A 25063-nucleotide genomic window follows, 5' to 3' on the forward strand; every position below is an offset into this window, starting at 1 on the left:
ATGATTACATTTTTATCTGCATATTTTTATCTTTAGTTCAGGTCTAATTGGGATAAAGAATAGGCTTGGACATAAAAGTGACATTTTTGTTTTTAATCATCTCAATAACATAACAGGAATAGAAGAAGGAATCTTTAGAGTGTGAAGTTAAATATAGTAAAGAAAAATATAGAGAATATTTCCTTGTGTTGAAAAATCCATTGCTGATTGAACTGCTGCTTGTTCTGCCTACAAAAAGTTAATTCAACAAAATTACCATTTTTAAAAAATAGCCAATAATCCTCAAGTTATATTTCAGATGTCATGCTGTGGTAGAATCGTGCATCGACATGAGGAGCTGCTTTATTCAATTTAATTTGTATGGTCTATATTATGTGCTTTTGGAAGTGAACCTAATCCAAAGTGGTTCAATAGGCTAAGATTAATTTTTGCTAAATATGTATTTATGCAGCATTTTGGGGTTTATCAATGTGATGCTGTGCCCAATCTCAACAACCCCACTGAAAGACTACAAGAACACATTCATTGAGAGGGTGTAATGCTCAAGGGACTTTAATTAAGCTGTCAGTGTTTGAGCAGTTTTATAGCTGTGATTTAACATAAGATATAGAAAAGGCAGCAGGGGAACCTTTGCCTGACCCACCTAATTTAAGTCCATTACTAGGCCTGGACCAAAATTGCTTGGATTTGTTACAACTGACTGCCAGGTCAGACATTTCAGCACAGTACAGTGGAATTACTGTATACAACTTTTAAGACCTCATTAGCATTTAACAGTGTCCCAACTGTTTTATTTTGTTCCAGAGGTAGTCACATTTTCTTGTGGCTTAGAAGGTTTTATAGTTGAATCAGGGTATATTCTCCATAATAACTGTCCCTGATTTCAGAGGGACACAATCAGCCCCCCTTTTTTTTTCAAAATAAAGAGACTTTTTTGGGGGGAAGCTCCATATGAAGATCTGTGTTTTGTCTGTTCAGGTCACTGTAAAATTTGCTAAGCTGAAGTTTTCGAATAATCATTACTTAGTGCAGCTTGCAGTCCCTCACTGCTTTCTTTTTCTGGCCCATCTCCCCTTCCTTTCCAGTCATGATGAAGAGTCTTGGCTCGAAACGTCAATTGTTTATCCCTCTCCATAGATGCTGCCTGACCTGCTGAGCTCCTCCAGCATTTTATGTTTGCTGCAGTTAATAATGTTGGTCGAGAGCCTAGATTAGGTGGATTTTTGTGAAGATTAAGGTTGCCACACTTGATGGAGCTAATCTCCGGGATTTCATCACAACCTCCCGCTTTTCACTGCCTCTTTTCCATGCTCTCACTACCAAGAAACAAATAGAAAATTGCTTATAGGTTGAATTAATCATATTTTTGACAATGTTTCCCTGCTCCTGTCTATAATTAAAATTTTCTGTGATGATGAAAGTTCAACGTAACATCCCTACAACTTTTTGACCAGATTGTAACAGCAGAGTTTAATACTCAGTTTCTGAAGAGTGCAGCTTAGTCTTGGAGTGCTGATGACCCAAGTTAATAGCCCTGTCAATAGGAAAGTGGGAAATCAATATGGTTAACTTGTGAGCTGTTACAGAATGATGAATGTTTACACCACTGTACTTTCCTCATTGTATTTAAAATAATTCTCTAATTGGAATTATTAAAAACAGCCCAAACAACATCCATCACACTGAAGCTGTGCGTATTAAGTCTGAAGAGTAAGTGGCAAACTAGCAAGTTGATGATTGGCCAAACTGCAAAATTCAAAGTTCAAAGTAAGTTTATTTAAAAAAAAACATACATGTCACCATGCACAACCATGAGAGCTTGCGGGCAGACTCAATAAATCCATAGTAGAATAATAACCATAATAAAATCACTGGCAGGTTGCACCAAGTTGGGCCTTCAACAGGTTTGCACAAGAAGACAAGCTGTGCAAATACAAAAAGAAAGAAATAATATAATTAATAAATAAATAAGCAATGTGAGATAAGGAGTCCTTGCAAGTGAGTCTATAGGTTGTAGGAACATTTCAATGATGAAGCAAGTAAAGTTGAGTGAAGTTGCCCCCTTTGGTTTAAGAGCCTGACGGTTGTGGGTTAATACCTTTCCTGAACCTATTGTAAGTCCTAAGGCACCTGTACCACTTTCCTGATCGCAGCAAAGAGAAGAGAACATGTCCTAGCTGTTGGGGGTCCCTGATGATGGATTCTACTTTCCTGCGACAATGTTCCATTGTGCTTATTGGTGTGCTTGTTGGTGGGGAGGGCTTTACAAGTGATGGACTGAGTCTTATCCATTATTTTTTTGTAGAATTTTCCAGTCAAAGGTATTGGTGTTTCCATACCAGGCTGTGATGTAGACAGTCAATATACTCTCCAGCACACATCTACAGAAGTTTATCAAAGTTATAGATGTCATGCCAAATCTTGGCAAACTCCTATGGAAACTCAAGAAGCTGAGACAGCAAAAGAAGCAACCATACACGTTAATTAATAGCTGTTCAATTGCTATAAGAACAGAAAATACAAACATGGGCTGGTACAAGTTAAGGAATAATTATTTATGCATGTGTAATTCAGGAATGCTCAAGGGCATAAAGGAAAAAAGATGCTTTGATCATATTGGAGACAACAACTCCACCTCGCTGACGATCAACACTGGCATGCCTCAGAGATGTGTGCTTAGCCCACTGCTCTGCTCTCACTACACCCATGACTGTGTGGCTAGGTACAGTGCAAATGCCATCTATAAATTTGCTGACAATCCAAACATTGTTGGCAGAATTTCAGATGTTGAAGAGAGGGCATACATGAGCAAGATATATCAGCCAGCTGAGTGGTGTCACAGCAACAACTTTGCACTCAACGCCAGTAAGACCAAGGAACTGATTGTGGACATCAGAGAGGGTAAGATGAGGGAACACACACCAGTCCTCATAGAGGGATCAGAAGTGGAAAGAGTGAGCAATTTCGAGTTTCTGCATGTCAATATCTGGACCTAACATATTGATGCGGCTACAAAGAAGCCATGACAGCAGCTATATTTCAATAGGAATTTGAGGAGGTAAGCACTCAAAAATTTCTAAGTAGATAGATAGACAGATAATTTATCGATCGCAAAGGAAATTATAGTGTCACAGTAGTATTTCAAGTGCACAGATATACAAATATTAGAAGAGAATTAAGAAAGATTAAAAAATAAATTACCTCAAACACACTAACAGGAGTTGATCATCACTTGGTCACACACAGAATGCTGGAGGAACTCAGCAAGCAAGGTAGCATCTATAGAAAAGAGTATAGTTGACATTTCAGGCCATGACCCTTCATCAGGACCTATGTGTGTTACTTGGATTTCTAGCATCTGCAGATTTTCTCTTGTTTGTGGGGATCATCACTTCCCCAGCTATAAGTTGACTCATTATTGAGCCCAATGGCCGAGGGTAAGAATGACCTCATTTAGTGCTCTTTGGAGCAGGGCTACTGTCTTGGTTTATTACTAAAAGTGCTCCTCTGTTCAGCCAAAGTGGCATGCAGAGGGTGAGAAATGTTGCCCAGAATTGCCAGGATTTTCCGCAGGGTCCTTTGTTCCCCCACAGCCTCCAGTGTGTCCAGTTTGTCTCCTGTAACAGAGCCAGCCTTTCTCATCAGTTTATTAACCCGTTGACATCATCCGGGCTACGGATACGGGGAGTATTCTAACTGGTTGCATCACCATTTGGTATGGGGGGGAAGGGAGTGGAGTTCTACTGCACAGGATTGAAGTAAGCTGCAGAGAGTTGTGAACTTAGTCATCTCCACCATGAGCACTATCCTCTGTAGTGTCCAGGACATCTTTAAGGAGCAAGGTCTCAAAAAGGTGGCATCCATCATTAAAGAGCCCCAACACCCATTCTCATTGTTCTCATTGCTACTTTCAAGAAGGAGGTACAGAAGCCTAAAGGCACACAGTCAGTGGTTCAGGACGCAAACACGAGGAAATCTGCAGATGCTGGAAATTCAAGCAACACACACAAAATGCTGGTGGAGGACAGCAGGCCAGGCAGCATCTACAGGAAGAAGCACTGTTGACGTTTCAGGCCGAGACCCTTTGTCAGGACTCCTTGTCCTGACAAAGGGTCTCGGCCCGAAATGTCAACAGTGCTTCTTCATATGGATGCTGCCTGGCCTGCTGTGTTCCACCAGCATTTTGTGTGTGTTGCAGTGGTTCAGGAACAGCTTCTTCCCATCTGTCATGCTATTACTGAATGGACAGTTCCTTGGGCCATGAACACTTCCTCACTACCTTTTTATTCCTATTTTTGCATGACTTATTTAAGTTAACTGCAATTAAGTTGTTTTTTTCTCTATTCTGTATTGCATTATACTGCTGCCACAAAGACAAGAAATGATAAATGCCAGTGATATTAAACCTGATTCTCATTTTCATTCTCATTCTAACACACCCCCTTTAGTATTTTACTTTACATTGATAATCACTTCAGATTAATAAACTGAGCATGACTTCCAAATCAAACTAGTTGTAAATACTGTATGATAGAGATGTAGGAGAAAGCAGGGACTGTAACACACTGCCAAGATTAATTCAATCAGCTTGTTTGTTTTTCTGGAATGGAATTGTTAAAATGTGTCTGTCCAATATGGGAACTCATGGTGATGTTACAGGAGTACATAGTTAAATATACAACTTGTCCCAAACAGCAAGGGTGATGAGGGCACACCATAATCCATTCGAATTCTCCTGTTTCACCATTTGTCCGGGAGCTGAATTTCCAGTTCAAGAATTTGATGAAATATTTCAATTTATTTAATGTTCGTCTATCAATTCTCCGTCAATTTTATTATTGTCTGCCTGCACTGCACTTTCCCTGTGACTGCAACACTTTATTCTGCTTTCTGTTATTGTTTTCATTTAATACTTCAGTTCACTGTTACAACAAAATCATCTGTATGCATGGCATGCAAAACAAAATTTCTACACTTCCTCATAACATGTGTCAGTAGTAAACCAGCTTAAATCTGGCAATTTTTTTTTGTTTTTCTTTCTTCTTGGCTTTCATTGTCTGTTCACGTACCATTTGTCCAAAGGTGACTACAGATAACAAGGGGAATTTTAGACTAAATAATCTATATGCCACGTAAACACGCTGATAGCCCACTATATAGTACTGTGGTAGCATAGAGGTTAGCACGTTACTATTACAGCTCTGGGCTTTCCAGAGTTTGGAGTTCAATTCCAGCACCTTTTGGTAAGAAGTCTCTGTATGTCCTCCCTGTGGAATGCATAGGTTTTCCCCGGATGCTGCGGTTTCCTCCCTCAGTCCAAAGACGTACCTGGTAGATTATTGGTCATTGTAAAAAGTCCCATAATTGGGGTTGTGGGGCAGCATAGCTCAGTGGACTCACTAAATAAAATGAATGTATATAACTCTAGAATAATTCCCAGGGTGTTTGGCTCCATTACCTGCTCCCATTCCAAGTATTAATTACCATTTGTTGAAAGTGATTCCCTCCACATCCCAGGCATCCTTTGATAAATATCCAAATTAAACTGAAAGTGCTTGAAGTGCTCAGCAGATCAGCATAAATCTTTAAAAAGAGTACTAAAGCTTAAATCGATGGTCAAAGACTCTTCATCAATATGTTCTGATGAAGATGTTTTGACCTGAAAACATTAACAGTTTCTCTTCTACAGTTACTGCCTGGGCTGCGGAACATGTCCAACATTTTCTGCTTTTATTTCAGATTTTCAGCATCAGTATTTTATTTTCTATTCCTGAGCTTTATTTACACTAGACTGCACCAAGACCAATTATTTTTGGTTTGACTTAACATGGTGTTCAGCATTATCGGTAGGCCAATGTGTTCTGTCCCTCGAGTCTCAATAGACCTTGGACGTTTTCTGAGCACCTTTCTTCATTTCTCTCTGTAAAGGTAGCATGCTAGGAGAAAGTTTGGTGAGGTTTGGGTTACAGCAGGCAGGGAGGGATGATGGGATGGATCATGGTATAGTGAGACCGAATGGCCAGTAATTACTGTTGGGATTGGATTTCAGTTCATGGAAGAAAAGGATCATCTAATCAGCATAGGGTGGAGTGAGCAGTAGACTTGGGGTCCTAATTGAGGGGTGGAGACCAGGCAGAATTAGAGGCATGAAAGGGGCGAGAAGAAAGAAAAGGCGATGAGATCGTGTCATATCAAATTTTAGAATTTAGTGTCTTGGCTCACAGCACAGTGGCCAGTAGTTGTATTACTAAGTTCAAGGACCATCTATCCATTCAGGCTGAAGTTTACCCAAGTTGGATTAAGAACACTAGACAGATCTGACTTCAAAAGCATTGAGAGTGTTGATTACACGTAGAACATAGGCCTACAGATATTTCAGCAATTTCTTGAATTTTGGCAAGTTGTCCTGTGATTAGAATAGGATAAAATCAGAGGTTGCTGGGTGGTATGGCTTGAAGGGCCTATCTCTAAGTACATAAAGTGGTGTGTGAGGGAATAACATGGCAGTGAAACTTAATATGCAAGAATTCTACATGTTTCAGTGTTTGCATGTGGATAAATGAAACTCTTCCAAATGATGAACTTTTTATTTGTAATGCCACTGAGGGATTACCATCTGCCTCAGTGTGTAGTCAACTGAATAGCATCAGTGGTTCAAGTGAACAGTACAATGGTGCAGAAGAACATTATATTTTATCAAGACTTACTCTCAGATATTGTGTGGAGCTTCCTAAACAAGTATCAGTGTTCAATAAGATAATACTCAATCTGATATTGGTTTCAAAGTTCAAAATACATTTATTATCAAAATATGTATACATTATACAACCTTGAGATTCGTCTCCTTACAGACAGCCACAAAACAAAGAAACTCCAAACGAACACATCAACAAAACAGACCTTCCTTTCTTCTGGCTATAATGCTTGACACCTTAAAGAGTAAAACTAACAGATTCTAACTAACAGAGCACAGAATATATTCTATAATACATCTCCGCAATCCCCCTGTGGTTGGGAATTCTGAAGATTCATGACCCTCTTAAAGAAAGGCTTCCTTCTCCCCATCTTAAAATAATGGCCCTAGTTATTGATTTCTCTCAGTATTTCTATACTTTGTGACACCCCTTCACAATCTTGTATAGTTCAGTATGATCACCAACATCCTTTCTTGCACATGGCCCTTGATTTCCCATAGGATCACCACTATTTTGCTTTGCTGGGCTCTCCAGTCTAAGTAATGACACTGACATTTGCATTAACACTGATGTTTAATTGGTTAAACTACTGCCACCCTTTGTTGCTTTAAAAGTTTGTTTGGTTTGCATGGTAATTTATTGCAGCATATAAAAAGGCACTTCTGCTCATTTTATCTGGGAGGCTTTGTTGGTCAATCAAAGAAGGCAGTATGATCATTTTGAGGCATGTTTCCTGTTAATGTTGTTTCAAGGCATTGATTGCAGGAACCACCCTATTTATTTACAGCTTCATTGCTAATTGAAAATCCAAGAGCAGTACCAAAGGGTGTAATTTCCTCTTCCTCTGCATGCTTCATCTCAAACTCTGTAATACAAGGCAAGGTTTAAAAAATGCTTATTTGTGACCTCTAATACTTAATAAGAAACAAATAGCTATTGGTTCATAGAGGCCAGTTGGAAGCAAATGTATTTTAAACAAGATACTTGTGTAAAAGCAGCTGTTTTGAATGAAAGCTGAAGTTATTTACATCAAGCTCCCTTCTGCCAACAGAATGACCAGTCAGCGGACAGATGATGATGAAGAAGAGCTCGCTAAAGAGCGTCGTCGCAAAGCTCGCCAGGAGCGGCTGCGGGAGTCTGCACTCAATCAGGACACCCTGGAATTCAACTCGCAGCACAGGTAGAAAGACCACATCGAAACAGATTTACTTTCTGCAAATCCTTCCAAATAAAAAGATTGGCTAGCTGGTAACTGAATGACTTTTCGACAGTGAATCACACTCAAGAGAGTGCTGGCTGGAGATGGAACTGGCAGATCAGGCCGCCACCCTCTGACCTGTGACCCCTTCCAGTGCAGCTTCCTGAAGGAAGAGTTGAGATTGTAAATGCAAGGTCAGATCCGGAAGAAGGAATTTGACCTTAGCCTCTCCACTATCATGATGATACGCTAACAAGCTTTTCACAGTGTCTCTGCACTTGTGACAATAATAAACCAACTACCCAGTGATTAGAGTAAAGGGAGAGAAATGGGACAAAATAAGATAGAGAGTCCTTAAAGAGCTGCCAGCACCATGATGGGTTGAAGGGCCTTCTTTCTGTATTTTTCCATCCTAAGGTTAAAGCCCATGTTTTTTGGAGATCAGATCTGACAATATGAAGCTGGAGAATGATAAGAGACTTCATCAGTTTTGTTCCACTTAAACAAGAGGTTCCCAACCTTTTTTATGCCATGGATCCTTACCATTAACCGAGGGGTCCATGGACGCCAGGATGGGAGCCCTTCATTTAAACATATTTAAAGAAAGAATCAAGACCCTCCAGCCCATCAACCAGTAATGGCTAAGTTACCTCTTCAGGAATGTAAATTGATAATAAAAGCCCCTCAATATTCTTTCTTTTTGGCATTGGCTGCAAAATCCATTTGTCTTATCTAATGTATTGAAATATAGTATGCGCCCATGTCTAATGAAACCCATATCCTGAAGTTAGTGTTAGGTTTGACTCTGGCTCAATAATTTGCAGACAATTCTTGTCTGGATGTTGAAATGCAGAATGGCCACAGTGCATGGTGGCCACCTGGCTCACTCCCTGCCTTCTCCCTCTCTCATTCTCTCCTTCAGCTCTTTCTCTGTCTGATCTGTTTCCTACGTGAGCCTGGGATGCTCTGTACTTATGACTTCCAGCACAAGTTGTTCGTTACTCAGGAATTTACATTCAGATTTATTAATTATGTGTACATGCTGTACAATGTACTGCTTGCATTAACGACCAACATACCTAGGGATGTGCTGGGAGCGGCCCACAAGTGTTGCTGCATAATCCAATGGCAATGTGGCATGCCCACAATGCTCAGCAGAACAACAGAGAGCAGAACAAAACAAGCCCCTTTCTTCCCTCCCTACACACATGGACATTCTTCCAACTCCAGGTCTCCAGACCCCAGTCTTCGGGCATCGGGCTTTAACTTTCAGACTTGCTGTTGATCTCTGCTCCACTCTTCCTACTTCATCGGGAACTTCCTGCAGGCACTTAGCCCAGCTGTGGGGCGGAGTCATTCACAGGCTTTTTGAACTTCAGCTATTAGCTATAGCATGGTTCTGCACTCCTACTGCCCCTGCTCAGATTAATTCTCATTGTTTTCCATACCAACACCAGCCTCGCTCCTTGCTCCACCCAAGCTATCTGTGCTGTCCATTCGCAAGTGGAGACACAGGAGAAGCAGATGTTGGAATACAGAACAACAGTCAAACTCCTGGAGGAATTCCGCATCTGTAAACTGTGATATGCATCCTCATGCAGGGATTCTTCCTGAATTTCTGAAGATTCCTCTCACAGATACTACTGGGTTCATGCTTAATGGTATTGGTCCATAGCATTATATAAAAAGCTCAGGAACCCCTGATCTAGCAGATTGATTATTACTCCCAAACTCAATTATCCTCTACCCAGCAACATTTCTGTTGTGTACAAGATGATGAGAGACGTTGATCATGTGGATAGTCAGAGGCTTTTTCCCAGGGCTGAAATGGTTGCCACAAGAGGACACAGGTTTAAGGTGTTGGGGAGTAGATACAGAGGAGATGTCAGGGGTAAGTTTTTTACTCAGAGTGGTGAGTGCGTGAAATGGGCTGCCAGCAATGGTGGTGGAGGCGGATATGATAGGGTCTTTTAAGAAGCTTTTAGATAGGTGCATGGAGCTTAGTAAAATAGAGGGTTATAGGTAAGCCTAGTAATTCCTAAGGTAGGGACATGTTCAGCACAACTTTGTGGGCCGAAGGGCCTGTATTGTGCTGTAGGTTTTCTATGTTTCTATTTCCTCAAATCAAATCAAAGTAAATGTACTATTAAAGTACATATATGTCACCATAAACTACCTTGAGATTCATTTTCTTGCAGGCATTTACAGGAAAATAAAGAAGTATAACAGAATTTATGGAAAAGATCTATATATAAACAAAGATTGACAAACAGCCAATGTGCAAAAGAAGGCATTGTGCAAATAAAAAATAAATAAATAATACTGACAACATGAATTGTAGCATCCCTGAAAATGAGTTCATAGGTTGTGGAATCAGTCCAGAGTTGAGGTGAGTGAAGCTATTCATGCAGGTTCAGGAGCCAGATGGTTGTAGGTTAATAACTGTTCCTGACTCTCGTAGTGTGGCCCCCAGGACTCCAGCCTAATGGTAGTAGAGAGAAGTGAGCATGACCTGGATGGTGGAAGACCTGGTTATTTTCTACAGCATTTGCTAGGCTAGTTTATATTTAACTTTCCAATGTCCTTCTTGCCATGGGTTCTTAAGGGTTCAGACATTGTCTGCTACCACCCCCACTCAATCTCTCGATCTCTTCTCATGTAGGCGAGAGCCTGAGGCAGATATTTCACACACACAGCGTGCTGGGTACATGGAACGAGCTGCCAGATGAAGTATCGGGGCAGACACAATTAAAATGTTTAAAGGACATTTGGACTGGTTTGTAGATGGAAAAGGTTTAGAGGGAAATCGGCTCAGTGTAGGCGAGCGCGATTAGCTCAGGAAGTCACTCCGGTGGGCATGGAATAGTTAGGCCAAAGGGCCTTTTTCAGTGCTGTACAAGTTGTCATGCTCGTGTCTACTGCTAAGGTGTACCAGTGAGATATGCTTCCTGAAAGATGGATCTTCAATTAAATAAGACAGTAATTTGGATTTGGTTGGCATGGTAACAGTACTACAGCAACAGCTGTAAGAACACAATTCAATTCCCACCACTGTCCGTACATTTTCCCTATGACCATTGGCTGCTCCCATTTCATCCCAAGTTCCAAAGATGTTGGTGAGTTGTGGCCGTGCTCTGTTGGCACCATAAGTTTTGCGGTTCTTGCAGGCAGCTCAGTACAATTCTAGCTGATCAGATTTAATGCAAATGATGAATTTAATTGTATGTTTCAAAAATCTCTTTATAAAAGTGTAATTTTAGTGTAAGTGGGTGTCTGACAGCACAGGTATAGTGAGCTGAATGTCCTGCTTCTGTGCTGTATAATTTCAACGGTGGCCTGTACAGCCCAAGGCCTTGGCATTGCCTGAATTACTGGTAGCGGAGGAAGTCGGCTGACAGGGTGGCAGAGAGCGGGATAAACCTGTGGAAGTCTGGGGAATCAGTAGTCAATGTGCACACACCCTCGCACCTGCAGGGAAGCCCCTGCCAGAAGTAGACAGGGGACAGTTCAACGGACTCTCTGTGGGCAAACACGTGGTTAGAGAGCAAGATTTTAAAGAGAAGGGGAGACAGATTGAGAAGTAGAAAGGCTTGGGAGGGAATTCTGTGCAAGGGGAACATTCTGCTGTAACCTTCGTATAACAATGTGTGTCAGGAATCAGGCAAATAATGAGTTTTCAGAGTCAAATACCACCAATGAAATCAGGCAGTTTTCTTCAGACAAACATTCACCTTGCCCAGCCACAACAGTTCCAATGTCTCACGTTATTTTCCATTTACAAAGCCCTTGATCCAGTCATAACTCTGAAGTTCAGAACCTGAATCCAAGCAGAGCATCCTTCAACAATTTTTATTGCTGTGTTGAGTACAGCACATGCCAATTTCTGATTGCCATATAATCAGACCTTTGCAGATTTGACATGTCTCATTCAAATAAAAAGTGAGTTTATTGACTGTGGTGTAATATGGTGTCAGCTTTACAAGTTAGCTCTCCTGGCTGCAGAAGCAGAGAGACAGGATCGCATTTAAGGAAAATGTCTGCACAGAAGCGTATTACAGACTAGCTGCTGGGACAGAATATGAATCAGACATGATCACATGTAAAATACGCACTCCCGTCACACACCGCCTTGCCCAGGGAAAACGAACTGCTAAATTTCCTTCCTAAGTCTAGAAATAGCAGTAGTAGGCAAAAGTCTCAAAATGAGTCAAAATTTGCACAGTTTCAACTTATTCCCAATGTTGGAGTTGCCTGTGCTGCCCCCTTGTGGTTTAGCATGTCTAGTGGATTTGAGTTCCAAATCATGTCATCTAGTTATGTATAAGCACATAGGTTAAAAAAACAAGGGCACCCACTCCCTTGAGTCTGCTCTGCCATTTGATAAGCTGTTCTTTTCTCGCTGCTCTCATCAGGTAGAAGTTACAAGAACCGTGGGACTTGAACCACCAGGTTCAAGAACAGTTACTACCCCACAACCATCAGGCCCTTAAACAAAGGGGATAACTACACCCACTTGCCATCCATTAAGATGTTCCCACGACCAATGATCTCACTTTAAGGACTCTTTATCTTGTCATCTGATGTTCTTGTTACTTATTACTATTTATTTATATTTTCATTTGCAATTTCTGCACTCTAGTTGATCTTCCTTTGATCCCGTTATAGCTACTATTCTATAGATTTGCTGAGTATGCCCACAGGAAAAAGAATCTCAAGGTTGGATATGGTGACGTATACCGTACGTATTTTACTTTGAACTTTGAAGCTCAAAGCTGATTCATTTGTGCATTAAATTCACATTCCTATTTTCCCTTAATATCCAAAATTCCATTGACTCCAGTCTTGAAAAGTCTCAGCAACTGGAACTCCAAAGGTTCACACCCTTTGGGTGAAGACATTTCTCTTGCGTAGAAAACTCCCAGGGTTCACCACCCACTGGGTGAAAACATCTCTTCTCATCTCTGTACTGATTAGGCAACCTATTAACATGAGATTGTAGCCCTGATTCTAGACACCCAGCCAGGGTAGGGCATCATACTTGCATCAATCCCAGTATCAATTTTGTACTTTTCAGTGACATTGCCTCTCGCTCTTCTAAGCTCAAGGGAGAATTAAACCCAATCTCTGCTCACGTAGCAAGCCACCGTCTTAGGGGTCCAAATGGAGCATAATGTAGCAGGGAATGGAAGGGTGGTTAGTGTAATCCCACTGCAGGAAGGGAATGAGGGAAAAGTCAGGTGACCATGAATACCCACTGGTGGAATCCATATTTCATTGCTGAGTCTGAAGATGTGTCTTGGGTTGTTGGGTAAATAGATAAATACAGCTTGTTTTTAACAAAAGTTAAGGAAGCAAGTGAATGCAAAGAATGAGGCTCGGGTTCAGTTGCAAATGGAGCAGAGGAAACAAATCTGCCTGAACAACAATTAAAAACACAAGTGATTCTGAAGATGCAGGAATCTAGAGCACCAGACACAGGTTGCTGGAGGATCTCAGCAGGTCAGGCAGCATCTATGGAAATGAATAAACTGTAGTTGTTTCGGGCTAAGATCCTTCACTGATGGAAGGTGACGGCCTGAAATATCATCTGTTTATTCCATTCCATAGATGCTGCACGACCTGGGGAGTTCCTTTGGCATTTTGTGTGTGAACAGCAATCAAAGTTTGTAAAGACCCAGGATAAGGAATGCAGTGGATCAGGTTTGGGTTTGACTTGGGTCATACTTGAGTCTTGTTCCGACTAGCTGTCATTAGTTTAGATTTAAGACAGGTTAGGGTTTGTGGTCACAGACCAATTATTTCCTTGCCCCACAAACACAGATGAAGATTTCTGTGTACATCTGAGTCCTTGCCCACCATTACATTTTTATATGTACCTTCCGTTTCATGACTATTGGGCATTTGAAATTAAAACAAAATTTGCTAGAGATATTCAGCAGATCACGCAGCACCTGTGGAGGGGGAAATTGGACTGGCATTGATTTATTATCCTAATTAGATGGATATTTCCATTGGGTGGAGAACCGTTAACAAAAAGTTCTTGGCCATTTGAAGGCCAGCTGAGCTTCACGTTGTATAGATTGTACTGGATATGTTTCACACTGGGCATATCCAACAAAATGGCTGCTATGCAGGATGTAGATTTGCTCAATGTAACAGGTTTGAAACCAGTTGGTTTTACACCTTGCAAGAACCATTAAGCCTTACAATATCCTCTGTGCCCCACTTTGCTATCAATTGATTTTCCATACCCTGTTGTTGGCCCACCTCATCACTGTGGTTAAAAACTGAATGCATCTACCAGATTACCAGAAGCTTTAAGAACAGTGCCAGGATGAATTATATTTAAAATGAGCAACATCCTTTCATGTATCAGCTTTTTATTAATCACTAACATGCCACCAAATAGATAAACGTTGAACTGTCTTGAACTTATGGGGAGGGTTACGAAAGAACATCACCATTAAACAGGTGATTGGAAGTAGATCTGAAGCAGGAGGGTGAGTTTACAACAGGATATTCCAACTAATGAACTGACCTTATTATTTAACGGAAGGACAAAATATCTTGGGTGATGTATGTATTTCACCTTGTGTGTATTTCACTGGTTGTGATGGAAATTGAGAGTTGGCAAGTGTCACCACAAATTAAATCTAAAGGTTTTGAAATTAATGGCAGCCCTGGAGATGGTTAGATTTTCTCTGTCTTTTCCACAGTGACGAAAGGGAAAAGGTAAATGTCGAGGAATACCTCCAGAAAAATTAAAAATCCATTTGCTGTCAGTTTCTTCATATCTGTGAGCTGTGATTTCCCCAGAGGTATCCCCAAAAGAGAATGCTGGTTTATAACCTTGTGCATTAGAAATCACCTGAAATGCCGACTGTTTGTTCATCTCCATAGACGTGGCCTGACCTGCTGTGTTCCTCCAGCATTTTGTTTTTTTTTTCTTTTTTTTTAAATTAAAAACATATGATTTCACCCTTCCCTCCCCACACCCCTCTCAACACGTCGTCTGATCAGCAGCATTTTGTGTCTGATGATTTGGATTTCCTGCATCTGCAGTCTCCTCAGTGTCTCTGATTATAATGAATTCACATCATATTCCAGTGCCCATTGATGTGAATCTGTCTAGTAGAAAGATAATAACAATCCACTGGATAACTATGGTCAGAAAGCTCAATTAGTCCATCTTAACTTGTTTTTCCTTAGGAATCATGCAATGACATCAACTGTTTCTTAAAACTTCTGCTTCTTAGACAATTCCTTGGGATTTCAGATGTCTTGAGGCTCGTCAGTTCTTTGGGTTTTCCGGGGGTTATGAGGGCAATGTAGACAATGAAGGTGGTCAGTCCTTCTGCAGGGTGGAGTTCTTCCAACATTTCTCAACACCATCCCAAATGCTTCTTCACTACTTTGAATAGTCAATGGCCAGCAACTCCAACAAGCTGTTGGCAATGTTACACATTTTCAAGGAAGCTTCCAATAACATTCTTGGATCTTTTCCCTTATCCACCATGCCAGCAAAGGTTTGGGAAGCTAACTTTCGTAATTACAGAAGGGTTTGAGGTCTCAATCTTTAAATGTTCCTTTCCTCAGAGAGGTGAATGTTGCACCAGTTCACTGAAGACAATGGTGAATATCATTATCAATGTCCTACTTCAATGAGACGGTGTGGCAAGTGGTACAGCTGGGGTAAAACTGTTAACACACGGCTCCAACTGTCTGGGTTCAAATCTGACCTCTGACACAGTCCGTATAGAAATCTGCACACATTTGTTCAGTGTGTGGAAAATCACAAAATAATCTGAAGATGCTGGAAATTTATAGAAATACTCAGAAGAGAGGCAGCATCTGTGGGAAAAGAAACAGAGTCAATGATTCAGGTTAAAGACTCTTCATCAGAGACCCATGACCTGAGACGTTGACTTTCTCTTTCCACAGTTACAGCCTCATCTGCAACATTTTCTCTTTTAGGTCCTTCCGATTGATTTGGTGTTCTTTCAAGTCCCAAAGATATGTGGGTTGGTATGTTAATTGGCCTCTGTGAATTGTAAAATTGGATTAGTGTAAATGGATACTTATTGGCCAAATAACTTTTTTTCCATCTTCTAAAACTCTACAGTAGCCTGTGTATTTCTGGAGTCATACAGTAGGGGCAGGATAGAGGAGATCTGTTTCACAGATGTTCAGTGTAAGAACTGTGTGAGTGTGTGTGTGAACAAGCCAATGACGATTTGGACTACTACCTCCAAATATGTGGATGTGTGCAGCAACTCTGTGATTAAAATTGTGTAAACAGTGGCTCTGGAAGGAAGTCAGCATTGTCAGCCATTTTCCCCTTTGTCCTGCAGATTCGCTCAAATTAAGGACAGGGTCAGATTCAACACTGGTCTTCAGTGAGACTGTTCCTGATTGGTTAGCTATGGTTGTAATTCTCTCTCTCAATTTGTGGGTTTTGTGAAGACAAATATCACAGTGTATCTCTGCATATCTCTTGGATTTGGCACACAATAAAGATTGGGTTCGATAGAGAGAATCCACTGTATCCTTACCTACTGGGAATGGCAGCTGAGGAGAATCCTGATGATGTCCTTCCCTCTAGTACACAGCATGGAGACCCTGCTGTGGGTATAGAAATCAAACTTACCTCTTTTTTAAAAAAAATATTTATGAGTACCATGTTTCTAAGGTCTCCTGTTTATAACCTCTCTTCCCGGAGTGAGAGATGAAGCTGTTAGTTTTGAGACTGAAATTCCTCTTTACCATGTTTTAAGACTGCAGTAAAAACATAGCCTGGTTCTGAGACTTCATTATTTTTCAGTTGGCTTAAGACCCTTATGGCTTCTCAGTCATGATGAGACTGAACCAAGTAGCTTTCTTGAAATAATTTAGGTTTGGCTCCTTTACTACTCCTCCTGGCGATGGCTTCCAACTGTGGATTAGCATTATTTAAAACAAGAATTTTTTAGTATGGATCCTAAATTGTCTTTTTATTAAAACACTGATCCAGTCTCCCATTCATCCAATTTAGCTTAAAAATTTCCATAACCTTCCTTAACCCCTGCTATTTTAACTTGCAGGTGTCTAATTTGTGGACTATTAATTTCAAGCCTTTCATCAGAATAGCTTTTGTAGTTCAGTCCATTGGTTAAAGTTCCATATGCTTGCGTGACTGATAGAGCATTTTGCCTGAGCAACTGGAAATAAATTCCTAAGCAGATACTGTTTAAATATTTAAAAAAAAAACAGAAATATCCACTGAAAAAGCCTTGAAGCAGACAATTTAAATATTAAGATGAATATTAGCTGCTGTGCATCGTACCCACTAATATAATGAGCTTTGGGCCTGCTCTGGGGTTTGGATCTGAGGGCTCATTTTGGTTCGGAACATTGTTGTTCACTTCTATAGTTTGCATGATTTGTGTCTTTTTTCCCCCTTTCTCTGCACGTCAGGTGGTTGGTTTTTATTTGGTTCTTTTGGGTTTCTTGCTTTGTGGCTGCCTGTAAGCAAACAACTCTCAAGGTTGTATAATTTATTAGTTCTTTGATAAAGGTATTTGAAACATTTTGTGCAAGAATTTTTATTGATGGCTATGGTGGTTTGGATCAAGCTTTTGTGTTTAATGGGCTGGGCCCGAGTGGGATAAACTCAATATATGACAACACACACAAAATGCTGGTGGAACACAGCAGGCCAGGCAGCATCTATAGGGAGAAACACTGTCGACGTTTCGGACCGAGACCCTTCGTCAGGGCTAACTGAAAGGAAAGATACTAAGAGATTTGGAAGTAGTGGGGGGAGAGGGAAATGTGAAATGATAGGAGAAGACCGGACGGGGTGGGGTGAAGCTGAGAGCTGGAAAGGTGATTGGCGAAAGTGATACAGAGCTGGAGAAGGGAAAGGATCATGGGACGGGAGGCCTCGGGAGAAAGAAAAGGGGAGGGAGAGAGCACCAGAGGGAGATGGAGAACAGGCAGGGTAATGGGCAGAGAGAGAGAGAGAAAAAAACAAACAACAGGGATGGGGTAAGAAGGGGAGGGGGCATTAACGGAAGTTGGAGAAGTCATTGAAGGTAGCTTTTTAATATGCAAGCTTGCACTTTACAATACTCATTGTGGAGGACACGATACTGAGGGACTATTGAAGTTTCCTTTTTCTTCAGAGTCAGTTTTAATATCATTGTCATATGTTGTGATTTTTTAAAAATTTTGCAGCAGCAGTACATTGCAGTACATTTTAATAAAAACTATAAATTACAATAGGTGTATATAAAAAAGAAAATGTATTTCAGTAAGCAGTGCAAAAAAGAGGGAAGATACTGAAGTGGTGGTCAGAAGTTCACTGTCCATTCAGAAATTTGGTGGAGGGGAAGAAGTTGTTCCCGAAACTTTGAGTGCATGCCTTCAGGCTCCTGTACCTCCTATTTGATGGCAGCAATGAGAAGAGGGCATAGCCTAGGTGTCGGGGTCTGAAAAGACAGGATGCCGGTCGGGCCAAGAGCCAATTTTGCTCTATCTCCATGATGGTTGTTTCCGTGGCACTGAAGCTATGAAGACTTCCCTGGATGCTGTGCTCCGTGCCCGCGAAAATGATGAACTGATAAGCAAGGCTTTGGGCCTACTCCAGGCTGCTCCAGGGCTTAGATCTGAGGACTCACTTTTGGTTTAGAATGCCATTGTTTGCATGATTTGTACTTTTTCTTTCTCTTGCACATTGAGTTTTGGTAATATATTTTTATTTCTATACTTTTTATTCTTTAATGGGGCTCTTTTGGGTTTCTTGCTTGGGGTTACCTGTAAGTAGATGAACCTCAAGGTTGTATAACGTTTTATTCTTTGATAATAAATGTACTTGAATCTTAATGATGGATGACAACTTTTGGAGGCATTGGCTTTTGAAGGTGTCCTTAAAGCTGGGCAGGTTAGTTCCCATGATGGAGCTGACTATGTTTACAACTTCCTGCAGTGTTTTCTGATCCTATGCAGTGGCCCCTCCATGCCAGATGGTGATGCAACCAGTTAGAATGTTCTCCATAGAACATCTGTAGTAATTTTTGAGTGCCTTTGGTGAAATACCAATTCTCTTCAAACTCCTAATGAAACATAGCCATTGTCCTGCCACCTTCAGAATTACATCAACGTGCTTGGCCCAGGATAGATCCTCAGAGATACTGATAGCAAAGAACTTGGATCTGTTCGTCCTCTCCACTGCTGATCTCTCAAAGAGGACTGATCTGCGTACCCTTGACTTCACCTTTCTGAAGTCCCCAGTCAATTCCTTGGTCTTGCTGACATTGAGTGCAAAGTTGTTGCCGCAACACCTCTCAGCCAGCTGATCTCCCTCACCCCAGTATGTCTCCTCGTCACCATCTGAAGTTCCACCAACAATAGTTGTGTCTATTGTCAGCAAATGGATAGATGGCATTTGAACTATGCCTGGCCACACAATTGTTGGTGTAGAGAGAGCTGAGCAGTGGGCTAAGCACATCTCCTTGAGATGCACCAGTGTTGATTGTCAGCGAGGGGGAGATGCTCACTTCTCATAAGCACTGATGTTCTCCTTTAAAATCCTGCCCAAAAGCTGCTTCTTCTAAGCTATTTTTTCTTTTCATTTAAAGGTGTTGAAACTTTAAACTTAAACAACATCTGTAGAATTGAATTCAGTAAAATCGGCTGTCTCTGGAAAAACTGCAAGATGCCAGTTAATCCAGCCAAAGCTTGGATAAGATTCCCGGAACTTTCAGAATTTGTTCTGGTCTTAAGCCATTGAGCTAGGGAGGTTAGGGAGGATAAATATGTTGTTTATTGCATGCTGACAAACCAAATAAAAACATGATTGAGAGGAAAATAAAATTTCCAAAAAAAAGTTAAATTTTCATTGCCGGACCTGCAATGAGGCTGAAAAAATGCTTTCAGCTAAGGAGGGATTATCACCACTGGAACTGCCTTTGAGACAGGCAGGGAGGTTCAGGCAGCTGAAACCTTGCAGTTTAAGTGAAAGGGGAGAAGCACCTTAAACAATAACAAATAATCTCCAATGATGAAAAGTTCTGCAGATAAGGCAGCATCCATGAAGAGAAGGTTTGTTAATACCAGCTGAAAGGTCATAACCTACAGAGTTCGTCCTAACTTCCCCTCTCAGATCCAGCTAGACCTTCTAGCATTTTCTACTTTAATTTCAGAGTTCCAGCATCTGCAGTATTTTGCTTTTCAGACTAGCCAGTGATCTAAGAAAAGATTCACTTTCTAAAATTACTAAATTAATTTGTTATTGACACTGATATTTTGGGTGCCAACATGCTATGGGAAAGAATCCTGAGTAAGGTGTCCTGTGTAGATGTGTAAAGGAACACTTCCTCATCTCATTCAACTCATTCTATGTTGAAACCTGAAACCTTCATGAACAATTGTGCAGAGAATCTTTCCGCTGATGCAGCCATACTGTCCTTTTGCTCTAATGAAACAGGGAGTTTTGAGTTTTGAACCTGAAACCATGGTGTCTGGGTTCACAAGTACTTCAGTTGCACTTTCTTCTGTTATCACAGGATGTTGGCTTGATCACCATTGCATGTTGAGTGAGCTAATCTCAGCCAGAATGCTGGAATTCATCAATTTTGACTGGATTAAAGTGGAGACATCTCCCTCCCTCTCTCACCCCCCCCCCACACTCTTAGTTTCAGGCAGATTTAGGAAGCCTGGAACTAGCCTCTTTCTTCTTTTCTTCCCCCCCCCCACCTTCTTATTCTAGCTTCTACACCCCTCCCCTTTCAGTCCTGATGAAAGATCAGCCCAGATCGACAGTTTATTCCTCTTCATAACTACTACCAGACCTGTTGAGTTCCTTCAGCATTTTGTGTGTGTTGCCCTGGTTTCCTGCATCTGCAAAATCTCCTGTGTTTATGGTTTGCTGCTTCACTGTGAAGTCTCATTGAGGTACCAGTACCCTGAAGAAGTTCAAATTTTCTCTTCAATGGGAGTTTGCCAAGATCCTCTATCACTGCTCCCCCCTCTGTGATCTCTACTGCTCGCTGCCTCTTTTACTCCTTCTTAAACCCCCCCCCCCCCCCACCCACCTTCATATTCTAGCTTCTTCCCCCTTCCTTTCCGGTCCTGATTTAGGATCTTGGTCCAAAACCATAGATGCTTCCTGACCTCCTGATTTCTTCCAGAATTTTGTTTGTGATGCTTCACTCTTTTATTCTAACTTGTTGCTTCCTGGCCAAAATTGCTATTCTACCCCCTGATCACAGAGGATAAAAAAATCAACTGCATAAACAGGTTTTGTTTTGCCGTTGGAACCTGTTCCATGGAGCTGTAATTGAGATTTGCTTTCAGGCATTATGGCACCTTGAGCTATTTGTAACATTAGATTGCCTGATTCCGTGTGCAATGTGCATGCATGAACTAGGTACAAGGCTTTGACATTGGTTTTAGGACAATGCACTTTTAATATCCGCCCTAGCTTATTGAGGCCTGTGCCTACCATGGATCACTGGGATGAACAGCATGCAGTGGCCCTTCTCATGTACTGTTTGAAAAGATCTTTGATTTGTTGACTTGGAAGGGAGCTCATTTCATTCACCTGGGTGAATTTTGGAGTGACAGAGATTTTTACTTATTTTTATTTTCTTGTTTATTCACTTTGTTAGCAGCTGGCACTGATTAAAGATTAATATTTTTAAGATTAGTTTTATTTAGCAGGTGTACCTTGAAACACAGTGAGTCAAGTCAAATCAAATCACCGAGGATTCTGCTGGGCAGCACACAAGTGCTCCCACATGTCTGGTTCCAACATAGCATGCCCACAACTCACTAATCCTAACCAGTACATCACTGGAATATGGCAGGGAATCTACCTGAAGGAAATGCACATGGTCACTTGGAGAATGTACGAACTCCTTACAGAAAGCATTGGGAATCAAACCCCAATCTTACAACTGGCACTGAAGTGATATGTGAACTGTTATGCTTTGTGCCATCTGCTGGTGCTTATTGGTTCATCTTTGAGAAGCTGACTGCCTTCTATACCTAATGAAGTGGCTATTGAGTGTATATTTGTGGTCTTCAGTTACTGTAGCCCATTTGCTTCAAGGTTTTGACATGTTGTACATTCAGTGAAGCTCTTCTGGTTATTTGAGTTGTTATCACTTTCGTGACAGCTTGAATCAGGCTGGCCATTCTCCTCTGACCTCTCATTAACAAGGTGTTTTCACCCTCAGAACTGCCACTCACTGGATTTTTTTTTTGTTTTTCGCATCATTCCCTGTAAACGCTGGAGACTGTTATATGTGAAATTCCCAGGAAATCAGCAGATTTGGAGATACTCACAACAGCCTATCTGACACCAGTAATCATTCCAGCATCAGCGTCACTCAGATCAATAGTTTTCTGGGAAAAATCCTCCATATCCATCAGCAACACAAATGTATAACAGAGAATGCGGCTGCTTCCAGCGGAAAAAGAATTTAGAAGAAGGAGATGAGGATGGATAGGACACACGTGGTAAGCCAGAAGCAAGGTCACCAGGCAAACACTAATGTGGAATCGCCACGGAAAGTGAAAGAGAGGCTAACCAAAGAACACCTGGCATCCTAACCTTGAAGCTGACACCAAGAAAATGTGCTACACCTGGGGAGAACTTCAAAGACTGGCCCAGGACAGAGGATTTTCATGAGTTGCTGTTGGCAGCCCATGCCCCAGTAGGGGTGATGGGCTTGCGTAACTAGCTCACTGATGTTTGGTCTGATCAGCTGAACCTCTTCAACACGTCTGTATGCATACATGCCTTGAGTTGTTACCACATAATTGTCTGATTAGATCTTTGCATTAAAGAGTAGGTGTACAGGTGTGGCTAGTAAAGGGGTAAAATGAATGTATAGTCGGCACTGACGAAGAAGATCAAGGTGGTGCAGGTGCCCTTGTTGAAGGTCACAGGTTTGGGAGGTGTTGTCGGAATAGTCTAGGTATTGCAGTCACTGCTGGTGGTGGATGGAATGAACATGCAGTGTGATGGATGGGGTGGTCGATAAAAAGGTGAGCTCAATAGAGTAAAGCGTTGTGAATGTTGATGGAGGGAATGAAGAGTATTCCACCGTGCTCATGACACAAGCCTTGTGGATAGAGGGAAGGCTTATCAAGAGTCCAAATGAGAAGTTCAGGCAATTCATACATTGTCAAGAACTCTGCGGTGCCAGCTTACAAGTTGCTTGCCATTCAGGCTGGTCCATTTGCAGTCCGGGTTTATCCTTTGATTCCATGTTCCTTCACTCTTGTATAGACCCCTACAGGTGCTGTAGAGCAAAGTTACTACCAGACCCATAGAGCAGCTTACAGTCACTGGGACAACAAACACTGGGGTCTTCAGACAGAGATCTTACCAGGATGATCAGAGGTTCCCTGATTACCTTCCCAAATGCATCCACCACTTTGATATTAGATGTAAACCCTCCTTAACCTGAAGCTGCATGTTCTGCAGAAGACTAAGTCCCTGACCTTGCAAAATCTTTCCACCAGTCGGTCAAGTCAGGGTCCCATAAGAAGCTGCTACCTGGCTTGAATGCCGCGTAGTCCAAGCACCAACAGCACCAGGCAAGTGCGAATAAATGCAGAGTGAATGACACAGGAAAATCTTGAAGCCATTCACGACACAGTCTGTGATTGTCAATCCAACTATTGCCACCTGCATTCATGTGATGACCTTGTGGATGACCAGAAACTTGCTTAAGTTTCCCACACAACCTCTAGTACTAAGGAAGACCCAGAGAGGGAAATGTCTGAGGCCATGCATGAGAAGGGTAAACTCCAAGATAGATAACATCCAGACCTGGGAATATATCTCCATTGCCAATCTTCAGTGGAGGGGCTGCCCACATACAGTGCTGTGGAAGCTCCTTTGGAAACAACATTCTCTTTAAAAACACATACTGACTTCCTGGAGGACCTCAGCAGGTCAGGTAACATTTATGGAGATGAATAAACAGTTGACATTTTGGACCAAGATCGTTCATCAGACTGGAAAGGAAGGGCGAAGAAGCCAGAATAAGGAGGTGAGGGAGGTTATGGAAAACAAGCTGACAGGTGATAGATGTAACTAGATGAGATGGATGGGGGAAGGGAGTGAACTGAGAAGCTGCAAGCTGGATAGTCAATAAATGCTGACCATCTTACATGAGCTTGTCTTTACCCACTGCTGGACAGTTCCTAAAATTCCATCCCACAGTTATTGATCCTTTTGCTGTCTATGTGAGCCCAATGTGCATGCAAAAATAAAGCACCAAGTCACAATGTCATCCATCCACAGAATACGGGGTTTTGAAAGGATCATTTCCAACAGTGACACAAGAGATTCTGCAGTTGCTGGAAATCTGGAGCAACACACACACAAAGTTATGGAGGAACTCAGCAGGTCATGCAGCATCAATGGAGGGGAATAAGCAGCCAATATTTCAGAAGGTCTCTGCCCAGAATGATGATTGTATATTTACCTCTGTAGATGCAGCCTGACCTGTTGAGCTGAAATTGGTCATGAATTAGCCAATCACGCTTCTCACAGTGCTGATTTAGCATGAGCAGGAATGGTCTGCATCAGCAAGGATTAGGGACAAGTGGCAGTACAATGATCACTTGTGTTGTCCACTATTGTGGACAGAGAGAGTTGTGACACCCTCAGAGGAATTCAGATTTTGCTGGCCACAGCCTGCTCCTGCACTTCTGCCTGAGCTGCAGAGGGCAATGTGGGAACAGCCAATGGATGCTGCAGGAATGTCCACAGTGGGCTGAATGTGCAATAGCTGGACTATGCAGCAGATATTGGACATCAACATCACAGAGCATCAACCTGGTGCTAACACATCAATGCATTCATGAAGAAAGCATGCTTGCATCTATACTTCAAGTTCAAATTTAATTGCCATTCAAGCAAACAAGAATACCCATGAATACAGCCAAATGACACGAGGGCCAAGATGCAAAGCAAAATATCAATAGTCATACACAGTACAAGACACACATAGCACACACAGTATAAGGCAGCAATAAAATACAGTCACACAAAAAAATAGTCTAAGTTCCTGAGTGTATGAATATTGCAGCAGTCTGAAGTTGAACACAATACATCTTGTCTTCTGCTGAGTGAACAATGGAGGGCAGCACCGTCTCCAGCATGGATGCA

General features: G+C 41.6%; 1 protein-coding gene across 3 annotated transcripts in view; it reads left to right on the top strand.

The window, feature by feature from the left end:
- LOC132403850 (non-muscle caldesmon-like) overlaps window positions 1–25063 on the top strand; it is a 239790-nt gene that overhangs the window by 140675 nt on the left and 74052 nt on the right. For all 3 annotated transcript variants that reach the window (XM_059987585.1, XM_059987584.1, XM_059987586.1), the window contains exon 3: window positions 7747–7875. In XM_059987585.1, the coding sequence (XP_059843568.1) occupies window positions 7747–7875 (129 nt within the window). The remainder of the gene's footprint in view (window positions 1–7746; window positions 7876–25063) is intronic.

Source organism: Hypanus sabinus, chromosome 13 (genome assembly GCF_030144855.1).
Source record: "Hypanus sabinus isolate sHypSab1 chromosome 13, sHypSab1.hap1, whole genome shotgun sequence".
Taxonomy (NCBI): Eukaryota; Metazoa; Chordata; class Chondrichthyes; order Myliobatiformes; family Dasyatidae; genus Hypanus; species Hypanus sabinus.